This window comes from Juglans regia, chromosome 4 (assembly GCF_001411555.2).
Source record: "Juglans regia cultivar Chandler chromosome 4, Walnut 2.0, whole genome shotgun sequence".
Lineage (NCBI taxonomy): Eukaryota > Viridiplantae > Streptophyta > Magnoliopsida > Fagales > Juglandaceae > Juglans > Juglans regia.
In genome coordinates, this window is record NC_049904.1 from 1,198,062 (window position 1) to 1,209,656 (window position 11,595).

Sequence of the window (11,595 nt, forward strand, 5' to 3'; positions counted from 1 at the left end):
TATACTGCTGCTGCGTCTAACAACGACAGCTGCCCCTCCCGGCCTCGTCATTCACGTGGAGCCATTTATAGTTTCGGTGCTTCCAAAATGACAAATTTTACAAAAAAAAAAAAAATTTAGGTGCAGTGAATTTTACGTATTTTATTAAGAGTAATATTAGAGATAAGTTATTATAACAGTACACACTTTATACTTACTGTATGGTTATTTTTAGTTGATTGTTCTTAATACTCACTTGGGGACATATGTAGTCTAGATGATGTCAAATTATATGTGCAAAATGAATACTCTCAATAATGACTTCTATCTATATTTATTCTTTTATTAATAATAATGCTACATACAATTATAAAATATATAAATATTATGTAATCACTTTGAAAAAAGTATGGTCTATTATTAAAAAATTAATTTTTTTTCATGTAGATCTCGTATTTATTAACTTTTTTTAAAGTGATTTCACGGCACTTGCACACTCACGACTGCAACTATCATTTCTCTTTTATTAATGTGATTGACTGCATCATTTTTTTAAAATTTAAAAAAAAAAATTAGTCAATCATATCAATAGAGTGTATAAAAATGATTGTATGTAACATAATTCCAAATTTTATTTAGATGATGTCTACAAAATTAAATTATCTTTCTTTCAAGATCGGTTCGACTAGGGCAGGTTTGGGAGGTGGGATGAGACATAAAATTCTCATCTCATCACATCTCATCATTACACATTTTTCAAATCTCTATACAAAATATAATAAACAATTCAATTTTTTCAAATCCCAATTCAATTTTTTCAAATCTCAAAGCAATAATAATACTAAAACATAATATTTTAAACACTAGAACAAAACACAAAATTCTCATTTCACCCCTCAAACATGCCCGATAATTACAACATGTTATGTAATTAAAATTATTTATATATAAACTAATCTTAATTAACATGATATTATATGATAAACTTATATTATTCTAAAATCAAATAATGAGCCAAAATTATTGAGCCAAAATTATCGAATAATTACTTCAAGATTATATAGTATAGATAATGAGACTGCATCATGTTTTTCCTTTAATATTTGAGAATCATATTCTTGAGAGTGGGCCTTTTCTGTATTTTTTTCTCATCTTTCTTTATTAATCATAAAAGTTGAGAATAATATTAGATATACGTAAGTTTTATACACTCCCTTTTAAAAAAAATGAGATTTATTATAAAAAAAAATAAAAAATTAATTTTTTCTTATGGGTTATAAAAATTTTTTAAAAAAATGTGCAAAACTTATACATCTTAGAATAGTAGTTAAGATGGTTAGATCAATGGATACCTTTTGCAAAGAAAGGTATTTAAGTGATTCATTTACCATTAAACATTTATAGTTTGAGATTTTTTACCACATCATATGAATAAGTATCATGTTAATCAATTTCATCATCAATTCATGCAGTAGATGAGATTTATGGAATTTAAATGCATATTTAATATCACAATCATGATATGCTTTAAACTACGGCCACAGAATTTATATAATTTTTCAAATCTGAATTAAGTTATATTTGAACTTTTTTTCTCTACCTGTCTAATAGGTCATTCATTAATGATTTTCATGTTGTAGAAGAGGGCCGGTTTGGTTTCATTTCATAAATCATTGTAATCACATGCTTACATGCACATGCTAGCTTATTCATGAGCTTCATGATTATATGTTTTAATTATTTGCATGCATTATCGGCGGGTATGAAAGTAGGGGTCTCATCATTGGATCTATCCATATCCATTCGATGAATCCCAATTGGTCTTTTTTTTTTTCTTTGAGAGATTTTTAGTTTTGATGCATATACATTAATTAAATAATAAAAAATATTTTCTTTCGGTAGAGATTTTAGTTAGGAAAATGTTATATTCTACATTCTTATATCACTTATATCTTATTGTGTTGACGGGACTAGAGCCGCAAATAAACAAGACTACTCAGCAAACCACTCAAGATTGGTTCCATCAAATTCGAGTTTGGCTCGTGTCGTATATTAAATTAATCGATCGTGAATACAAAATTATGATTGATTATTAAACGAAATAATTTAATACAAAATTAAAGTTTAGCAACTCGTATGAGTTCTTATTAACTTGAATAACTTGATATGTTTTATTTCTTATAGTATTATCTCTATATTTATGAGGAGAATATATTGAATATTTAAAGAAATTAGAGGAAAACATGATCCTAATACTAAACATGTTACTTGAATAATGCTTTTCTAAACATGTTGTTCATTAATCAAAAGGGTTAAGATAGATGAGGAGGTGGTAGACTTCTCCAAAAAACACCTCATTACAATCAATACAGTACTAAAAAAAAAAAATAAATAAAATATAGGTTGTATGACCAATAAATTGGTCTCCACCTATCTTCATTATTCTTGAAAGATCCAAATGGGGGGCTTTTTGAAGCGACGATAATGAACAATCCGCCAAGTGAACTATGTTGCCACTGCTGAAGATGATGGTCGATAGTTTTGAATTTTATTTTTCTACTCTAAAATGTCTAAAAGATAGATCAACTTCCTCCATCTCAAAATATTTGGTTAAGGAAAGTGGCAACATAGTTAGATAAGTAGCTTTGGATGGTGGTGGCCAAAATAGTTGACATGAAATTGTGTCGACATGTGGAGGATAGGGCCCCCCCCCCCGCCCCTACATGGGCAGGGGGATATTTTGGGCCCCTGTAACCTGGCACCATCCCTGAGGATCAGCAGGTGCTCCCATCGGAGGAGGAGAATAGGAGATGAGAGAACGAAAGTGCCACTGTGCCAGAGAGAGAGAGAGAGAGATGGGGGAGGAGGCGGATGGTTAGGTTTTAAGTTAAACTTAATCCTGAACGGGGTGGTTTACGTCATTTTATTTAAAAAAAAAAAAAAAAAAAGCTAAGTAAATTGACATCATTTTATAAAAAAAAAAGTATTTATTTGTAACATTTTTATCAGGTACCTGGAATATAAATATTAGTTGCTATGGAATTGCATGTGTAAAAGAGAAATTTCTTAACCATAAACAAATTCTACTATAATATATATATAAATTGACATGACTTGTTATAATATATTAGATTGTAAAATTATTTTTATTATAAAATAGATATGACATATTATATAAAATTATGTAAATTTATAAATTTATTTTTATAAAATTTTTATTTGGATGTATTACTTCTCCAATAAAATCTTCACATGATACTTCGTCAAAAGTCAACCGTGACCGGTGGTGATTATAAAAGAAAGTGGAAAGTGAGCCCCAACTCTATAAAAGAAGAGGAAAAAATTCACCACTATCAGAGTTTTTTCTCTCTTTGCATCTCATCAATTGGACCGTTGAAACCGGCTGCATTTTACGGATTTTTGGGGAATGGTGGGGACCTGGCCGCATTTTTCATGCATTTGGCCATTTGGGTTACTTCCTACACTACCAGCTGGGTGCCAAAACTCGTTATTAATAGTGCTTTGGGACCATGGCTTTTCCCTTCTTTTTCTGGCCTCGCTCTACAACCAACTCCATCCTCATTTTCTATATAATCATAAATTCTAAAAAACTTTCCCTAAAACTATTGTCTCGTTTATTTTTATAATTTTTTTAAATTCATTTCATATATTTATTATAAATTTTTTAAATTTTTATATAAAATAAAATAAACAATTCAAATTTTTTTAAATTTCAAAATAAAAATAATATTAAAAAAATATATTCTAATAATATTTTATTTACCTTTTAAATTTAATTTCAACTCATCTCATCTCGTCTGTGAATACAAACGTTACTCAATATCCATTTTTTTCGTGCTTTGGAAAGAAATTATTCGAATCAAAGACACTACTTATATCAAGTTCCAATTCAAACCATATCCATTCATGTATTTTAATTCCATTCCAATAATATTCTTATATATAAAAAAAAAAAAAAAAAAATTTATTTTGGTGTAATCTAATTGAGTTTTGAGTCCTAATATTGAGTAGTGGTATTTGTAAAAGTTGAGTAATTATAAATGGGTGATGCTACAGCCCCCGCTGGGGGCTCCCGCTTGGAGTTCCCGCTGGGGGTGTAGTGTTATTTTACATGTGTTTTGTTTAAGTAATTTTTTATATAGATCTTTTATTATTTTAAAATGTTTTAAAAAAATAAAATAAATTTAAAACATCATTCAAAAAATATTTTCTTAATCAGAAAGTAAAAAAATATATATTAAAAAATACTTTCTTAATCATGAAGTAAAATAAAAAATTATAAAAAATATTTTTAAAAAAATAAAATAAATTTAGAACATCATTAAAAATACTTAATTAGAAAGTAAAAAAAAATTCATTAAAATATACTTTCTTAATCACGAAGTAAAATAAAAAAATATTTGTTTATGATTTTTTATTTTACTTCGTGATTAAGAAAGTATTTTTTAATAATATTTTGAATTTTTTTATTTTTTAAAAATATTTAAAATTATTAAAAAAATCTATATAAAAAACAATTTAAAAAAAAACAGATAAAAAATACACTAATCTCCAGCGGGAGCTCCCAGCGGGAGATATAACATTTCCCATTATAAATATACGGATCGAGTAATGGAGAGGAGTCATTTTAGTGCAATAAGATAGGGATGGGGTTGAGAGGTTACGTCTAAGCCGAAGTCCCAATCAAAAGCTGGCTTCAACGAGGGAGGAGGCCAGGGAGGGACAGTGACACACTATACGAATCTCATTGGTCTGCCACATCCTTTACGTTTGTAACTCAAATGCATCCTTTAAAAATTAAAAACTCTAAAAAATAAAAAGGAAGGGTGTCCCATTCCAATGAGGTTGTAGATGTCTCAGAAACTTTTAATTCTATATATTAAAAAAGAATGGAATTAAAATTACGTTTAGATATTGAAATGATTTATAAATAATAATAAATAATTTATAAATTATAATAAAATAATTTGCTGCCTAAATGCTTAAATGTTGGTCTTGAAGTTGAAGGTATGCAAAGTTTCTTGTTATTTTTAACAAGTTGAAATGAAAAAAAAGAAGGATAAGGTGAGTATAAGATGCCAATCCCAGAGCAATACACGTGACATGTTTGAAGCTTTAAAAGCTGCGCGGCGTGTTTACCGTCTACCTAAATCCAAACAACGGTAACTGTCAAATGGAGCTCCTCAGAATTACTGTTCAAAATTAACACTCAATTATTTTTTAATAATTATAGAGGTTAAAAAATTATTTAAAAAGTAATTAAAATAATAATAATATTAAAAAATAATATTTTACTCAATTTTCATTTAAAACTATCTGTCTAATTGAAGGAAAAAATAAAGTATGACTCCAGATATTAAAAATAGTCTAATGCATAAGAGTAAAATTACTGTTCATTCATGTTCATAATTTATTATGAGATTTAAATTATGTTGAAAATTCAAATTAATTAGATACTGTTATTCTCTTAAAAATGTTCAGCAAAATTTCATCATTTATTTAATGATGAAAAATTAGTATTTTATAAATTAAAGTTGATTTTAAGTATATGATATAATATTTATATTTTAATTATCTATTTTATGATAGTTTAAATCAATATTTAAACATCCACCATTAGATTAAATATAAGGATTCAAGATGAATAGTTGAGATTTAAAACCCCAAACCTAACATTTTCCCCCTCACTCTCCCTTTCTCCCTCTCTCTCTCTCTCTCTGCTTCCCATTCAGCCGCACGTCTTCCCTCTCTCTCGCCCGATCTCCTCATTCAAGTAGCCCAACGCTGCTGTGCGCTACCCTGCAGCGTAACTGACCATCTCACCAGTTTCCTCTTACGCCGGCGAGCAAACCCCACCGTCGAAGCCTCTTGGCAGCTCCTCCTTCAGTCGCACGCAAGCAACCCGAAATGGGTCTCGACGCACAAGTTCTCCACCCTTGCGCCACCGCGGCTCAGCCCCAACTCCACCAAGCACCACAACCGAGTTTCCCTCACGCCGTGGAGCACTTTTATAGAACCCGCCACCTGTAGCTCCTCCCTAATCCCATGCACGCAGTCCCTCTACACGCACGGGTTTCTCCCTGTAACGCCGCCGTTAACTACCCCTATGGCACCGCACCACCACCACCAGCCTCGTTTTTTGCCAACGACCCCTCCATTTCCTCCTTTTCTCCAACCGACGACTCCTGATTTGTGATTTGTTTGGTGATTTTGTAATTTGTTTGGAAACTTGTGTAGTAATTTTCCTTTGAGAATGTGGAGAGGGACGTAAGGGAAATAAGAAAAGCGTAAAACAAGTTTTATATATTAAGATGAGTACTGCTACACGTATGTACAATTTGAGTATTAAGTGACAACTCCATTTTATCAATATTTTTTTAATTTGAATTTTAAAATTTTTACAATTTTCAACATTTGAAAAATCATAATTATAAACAATATTTTTCTATTAAGATTATTTCACAAACTAATATTTAAATTATTGAAATTCATGAATAGGATAGGATATATTGGAGTATTAACTATTAAGTGGTTGAATCTGTATGGCTAATTCGTTTTCTCATTAGAGCATTATTATTGGTTTTATCAAATTCATCTTTAAAATTTAATAAAAAATACATATTTTTCATATATCCAAAAGCTCTTTAACCATAATTCTACATTAGATAAATAATAATATAATAATATTTTTTTATTTTTTTTAATATTTTACAATTATACTAACTATATATTAATTAATAATAATATTTATTCCTTCATATATTTCAAAATTGAACACAGTAATAAAAATAAAAGGATATTGGGAGAAGTGAAAACCGTAGAAAATGAAAATTGAAAACTAAAATAATTGAGATAATTTTTATAATAAAATATTATTTTTGAAGATGAACAATACTTAAATTTACTATAATTTATAGTTTAAGTTTTTACTTTTTGAAGAAGTCAATATAAATTATTTTATTTATATTTCTTCAAATTTTAAAGATGTATTAATTTTTAAAGAAGTCAATACCAATAATCTTGGCGAAGTAATAATGGCGAAATATTTAAAATCTTTTTTATTCATCAGGATTTGCAAGTGGAGTGGTAGTATTGATATGAGAATGCGATTTGCATTTGTCAACGGCGCGTAATTATTTAAAAAAAAGAGTAAATATAGAATTTATGTAAAATAAAATAAAGTTTTAATAATAATAATATATTTTTTTTAAACGATTACAACTATATAGAACATTAAGCGTGGAAACCGGCTATTCCGGTCATCCCTCCCTCCCTCCCTCCGTGTCCTTCTTGGTTCAGCTCCTACTCACCTTTTTCTTTCCTAATTCCTACACTGAACCAGAGTCTTCTGGAGTGCGACTGAAAGGAAGCGCCATGGTCGCGGACCTCCTCACTAACCCTTAAGAGAATCCGCTCTCACTGCACAACAAACATGTATTGCTGTTTCGCCCCCTTTTCTGCTCTCCATTGCTCAATCTGTAGCCACCTCTCCCACCGAAGATCCTTAATCGGAGCCAACCACACCTCCGCTCGCTTCTGCTCTCGCTAACCTCATCATCTCTATCTCTCTCTCTCTCTCTAGTGCCTTCGATTTTGCGGGTTTTTTATTTTATTTTTTGAGATAGGGTGCAACATTAGCAGTCATGGAGCCTGCCACAGGCAAGCCCGGCTCCCTAAGGAGCATTCTGGTCCGGTTGCTCTTGTTCGGTGTTCTCATCATTGTCGTTCGATTCGCCTACGTTGTTACGATTACCGGCGAGTCGTGTAAGGTCGTCGACTTTTGCTTCTTCTCCTTGCCGGAGACTTTCAATGTCATTATCTCCGGTGCCGGCCTTGGAGCCTCTGCTATTGCTGCTAACGGCGCCACACAGACGACCAACGGGTCGGATCTCTACACCAGCAAGGGTTGGATAAAGGCCGTCAATTTCTACTCCTCGGTCTTCCAGGATCTGATATCTGAAGGCTACCTATCGGAGGACTCGAAGTCCCTGTGCGTACAGACCCCTACCGGACAGGACGTCTACGCTCTGAAACAGGTTGGGGTTGAGGACTCGATTGGAATTTTCAAGAAAGCGTCACGGCCTTTGGTAATTAAGGCCCTTCCTAACCGAGTCCCATTCGACGACAATACCTTCGACTTCGTGTTCTCCGGTGGGGGTCGTCTTGACCAGGTGTCTCGGCCGTTGGAGTTGGCGTCCGAGATCGAACGGACGCTGAAACCCGAAGGGTTTGCGGTGGTCCACATTGAAGCCAAAGATTCGTATAGTTTGAATTCTTTCCTTGAGTTATTCAACTCTTGCAAGTTAATCAAATCCCACGATATAGACGGCCTTGATTCGTTGATGCCTTATATACGCGAAATTGTCCTGAAAAAGGAGATTGAAATACTTGGCCTTCGAGGGGATGAGAAACCCAAACCCAATGACGATTCGGAGACTAAGTGCTGGGTTCCGGAGCATAAGCAAGAACTAGTTCAGAACGCGGAGCCGTTGATCATGGAAGAGCCGTTGAAGCCGTGGATCACGTTGAAGAGGAACATAAGGAATATAAAATATCTAACGTCAATGGCTGATATTAGCTTTAAGAATAGGTATGTGTATGTGGATGTTGGGGCTAGAAGTTATGGGTCTAGCATTGGAAGTTGGTTCAAGAAGCAATACCCAAAACAGAATAAGATCTTTGAAGTATATGCCGTCGAAGCTGATAAGGCATTTCACGAAGAATATAGCTTGAAGAAAGCGGTTAGGCTGTTGCCTTACGCTGCGTGGGTGAGGAATGAGACATTGTTGTTTGAGATTAATCGAGACCTGGGCAAGAATGGCAATCATAATAGTAGAGGAATGGGAAGGATTCAACCCTCTGGTGGTGGTGGTAATAATGGTGGGGATGTGAATATGATTCAGGGGTTTGATTTCGCGAATTGGTTGAAGAACACGGTGACAGAGAGGGACTTTGTGGTGATGAAGATGGACGTCGAAGGGACCGAATTCGATTTGATTCCGAGGTTGTTTGAGACCGGGGCGATCTGCTTGATTGATGAGATATTTCTCGAGTGTCATTACAATAGGTGGCAGAGATGTTGCCCTGGTCAGAGGAGTTCCAAATATGAGAAAACTTATGGCCAGTGCTTGGAGCTGTTTACTTCGCTCAGGCAAAGTGGAGTTCTTGTTCATCAATGGTGGTAGCCGGTAAGAACAATAATCCTCTTATAACAATTGTTTCTTTATTTAACAGTATTTTTTTTTAAATTTCTTTATTTTACAAATGAAACACTTGTAGTTTTTATATTTAATTGTATCAAGAATTTTACTTTTGATGTGAGAGGGTTGTAGCTGGAAATGAAAATTTCATTTGTTCAATGTTCTTCGTTGGCCTCAATTGTCAGTCTATGTGAACTTGGATTTTAAAGGGTGCCTTTGTCTTAAAAAAAAGAAAAATTACTCTATTAGGCTATTAGCCATTGTACGAATAGTGCTGAAACACAATTTCAAAGTGCTTTTTAACTCTAAGTGGATGTTTGAGATTGCGGGGTTATAGCGTATAACTTAGTAATAAATTCTACTATTAAAAAGTTATTTACTGTTTTGTAACAATCTGTTTAAAGCACTTCCAAATTCCAATCATGTTATATTTGTTTGTAAACAAATTAAAAAAATACTTTATAAGGTAAAAATAACGATTATTTGGATTTTTAAAAATTATGACCATATTCCTGAAAGTTTGAAAGTTGTAATTATCTAAAATTTGTATAGATATTTTCATCCGGTGACAGTTTTTTTAAAATTCGAATTACGTTCCAAATTATCTAGAAAATCACTTTTCAGGAAATGCATCAAAATGAATCAAATGATATTTTTTCGTCAAACATACATTTTAGCTTATTTGAGATTAAAAGTATTTTGATATGTAATATCCAAACAACCTAATTTTTTTATTAAAGAGCTTTTAAACCTATTTAAGTGCTTTTTAAGATTTCTACCACAATCCCAAACAAGTCCTAAATTTCCATATTTGCTTCCTTGGTGAATGCTGATCGTGTTTATTTTTGCTTGAGTAACTTATTCTGTATTACGTTGCTCACCTTAGTTTGTTGGAAATGAGATATATCTGAAGTCACATATCCTTTGATAAGACTACTCATTGGTGTGCTTTTTTGCGTTTTGAACAGCTAGAAACCTTTGTGAATCAGTTTAGTTTCATGGTTGTGGCAATCAAAGCCTGAGTTTTGAAAATATTGTTTTTTTTTTTACTGGCACCGAGTATTAATGATCTTAATCCATGGAATGTGTGGGGCTTCTGCAAAGAATTTTCCGTAAGTGCACCTCAGGCTCCTAGGTAATTGCAGGTGAAATTTTCTCAGTCCATTGACCCAAAGAGTGTGAATGCTGATTTCGAATCTAAGACGCTCAGTTTATATGGATGTGTGTGCTTGTTTAACAATTGGGAAATGCCACTCTCAACAGTGACCTTCCTAAATTGGTCATATCTTCACTATCTATAGGGAACTTGGCCATAAGAATGATCTTATACATGGGATTCAAAATTAGATCATGAAGATTGTCTTCCTTTACAAGCATCGGGTGATTGCTTTGCAACCTTATATGTGAACTAGAACAAGAAGGTTCCTATGGGATTGCAGCATGCTGCACTTCCGATTCCCGTTGAATGCATTACATTCTTTTAGTGTCTATAGTGCAGAGGTGCATATCTGGTTTGATCTTGTTGCAATCTGCAACCAGTTCCAATATATGGCAGGCAATGCGTGTGATGCTGCAGAATCTGACCAGTGATAAGGAAGCTCAAGAATGGTGCAACTGAAGTAGTAGTACAGATGTGGTATTGAGTTTAAAAAAAGATATGTATATGGATGGAGTCACAAGTAACAAGCCACATGTACAATAGCTTCTACTCGAGTCCAAATCTGGACGTCATCTTACTCTTGGAATTTACTATCATGATTAGGTATCTAGGATTGTTCACCCGACCTGACCTGAAACCAGCAATTCCGACCCGACCCGCTACAGTGCACTTCCGCTTAGCCGTTTACCCGATACTCGACCTGAAGCTGATTTCGGAATTACCCGGTTATTCCCATTTTTTTTTGGTAAATAAATTCTTTATGATCTAGAAAAATAGGAAGTTATTTTGATTTTGAATCACTAAAAGAAAGATCTTCAAATGCTTTTCATTTTTCTAGACATTTTGATTTTGAACAGTAATAACATTGTCTGGAAGCACCCAATGCGATGCTTCGACATGAACATGGGATTGGTCAAGAGGTATTTGAAATCTCTCATCTTTCACTAGTCCCAAATGGGGACACTTCTATCTGTATGCATTGCATGTCTCTCGAGGTTAAAAATCAATTTTTTTTGTTAATTATATGCACAAAATTCTAGATAATTGGTCAATGATTCATGTTTCTTCTTGGCCTACTTTAATAGATTCCAAATCATCATTTGTACATTTCAATGAGAAAAAATCCATTTACAAATCTGTTTGTTAAAACATTCAACACACAATTAACAACTGTATACATCAAAAAGAAAAATCCAACCAAAGGCAACTTCTTGGTTATACCAAAAGGCAAAAAGA

General features: G+C 32.9%; 1 protein-coding gene across 6 annotated transcripts; it reads left to right on the top strand.

Moving 5' to 3' along the window:
• Window positions 1-7,280: 7,280 nt before the first annotated feature.
• Window positions 7,281-11,096, top strand: LOC108995184. 6 transcript variants are annotated; one of them, XM_018970694.2, is made up of 2 exons: window positions 7,281-9,188; window positions 10,740-11,096. In XM_018970694.2, the coding sequence occupies exon 1, from the start codon at window positions 7,644-7,646 to the stop codon at window positions 9,183-9,185; it is 1,542 nt and encodes a 513-aa protein (XP_018826239.1). In that variant the 5' UTR covers window positions 7,281-7,643; the 3' UTR covers window positions 9,186-9,188; window positions 10,740-11,096. The 6 variants fall into 6 exon arrangements, with proteins under 6 accessions (XP_018826239.1, XP_018826242.1, XP_018826241.1 ...); XM_018970697.2 differs by having other exon boundaries at window positions 10,756-11,096; XM_018970696.2 differs by lacking the exon at window positions 10,740-11,096 and adding an exon at window positions 10,502-10,717.
• The last annotated feature ends 499 nt before the right edge of the window (window positions 11,097-11,595 follow it).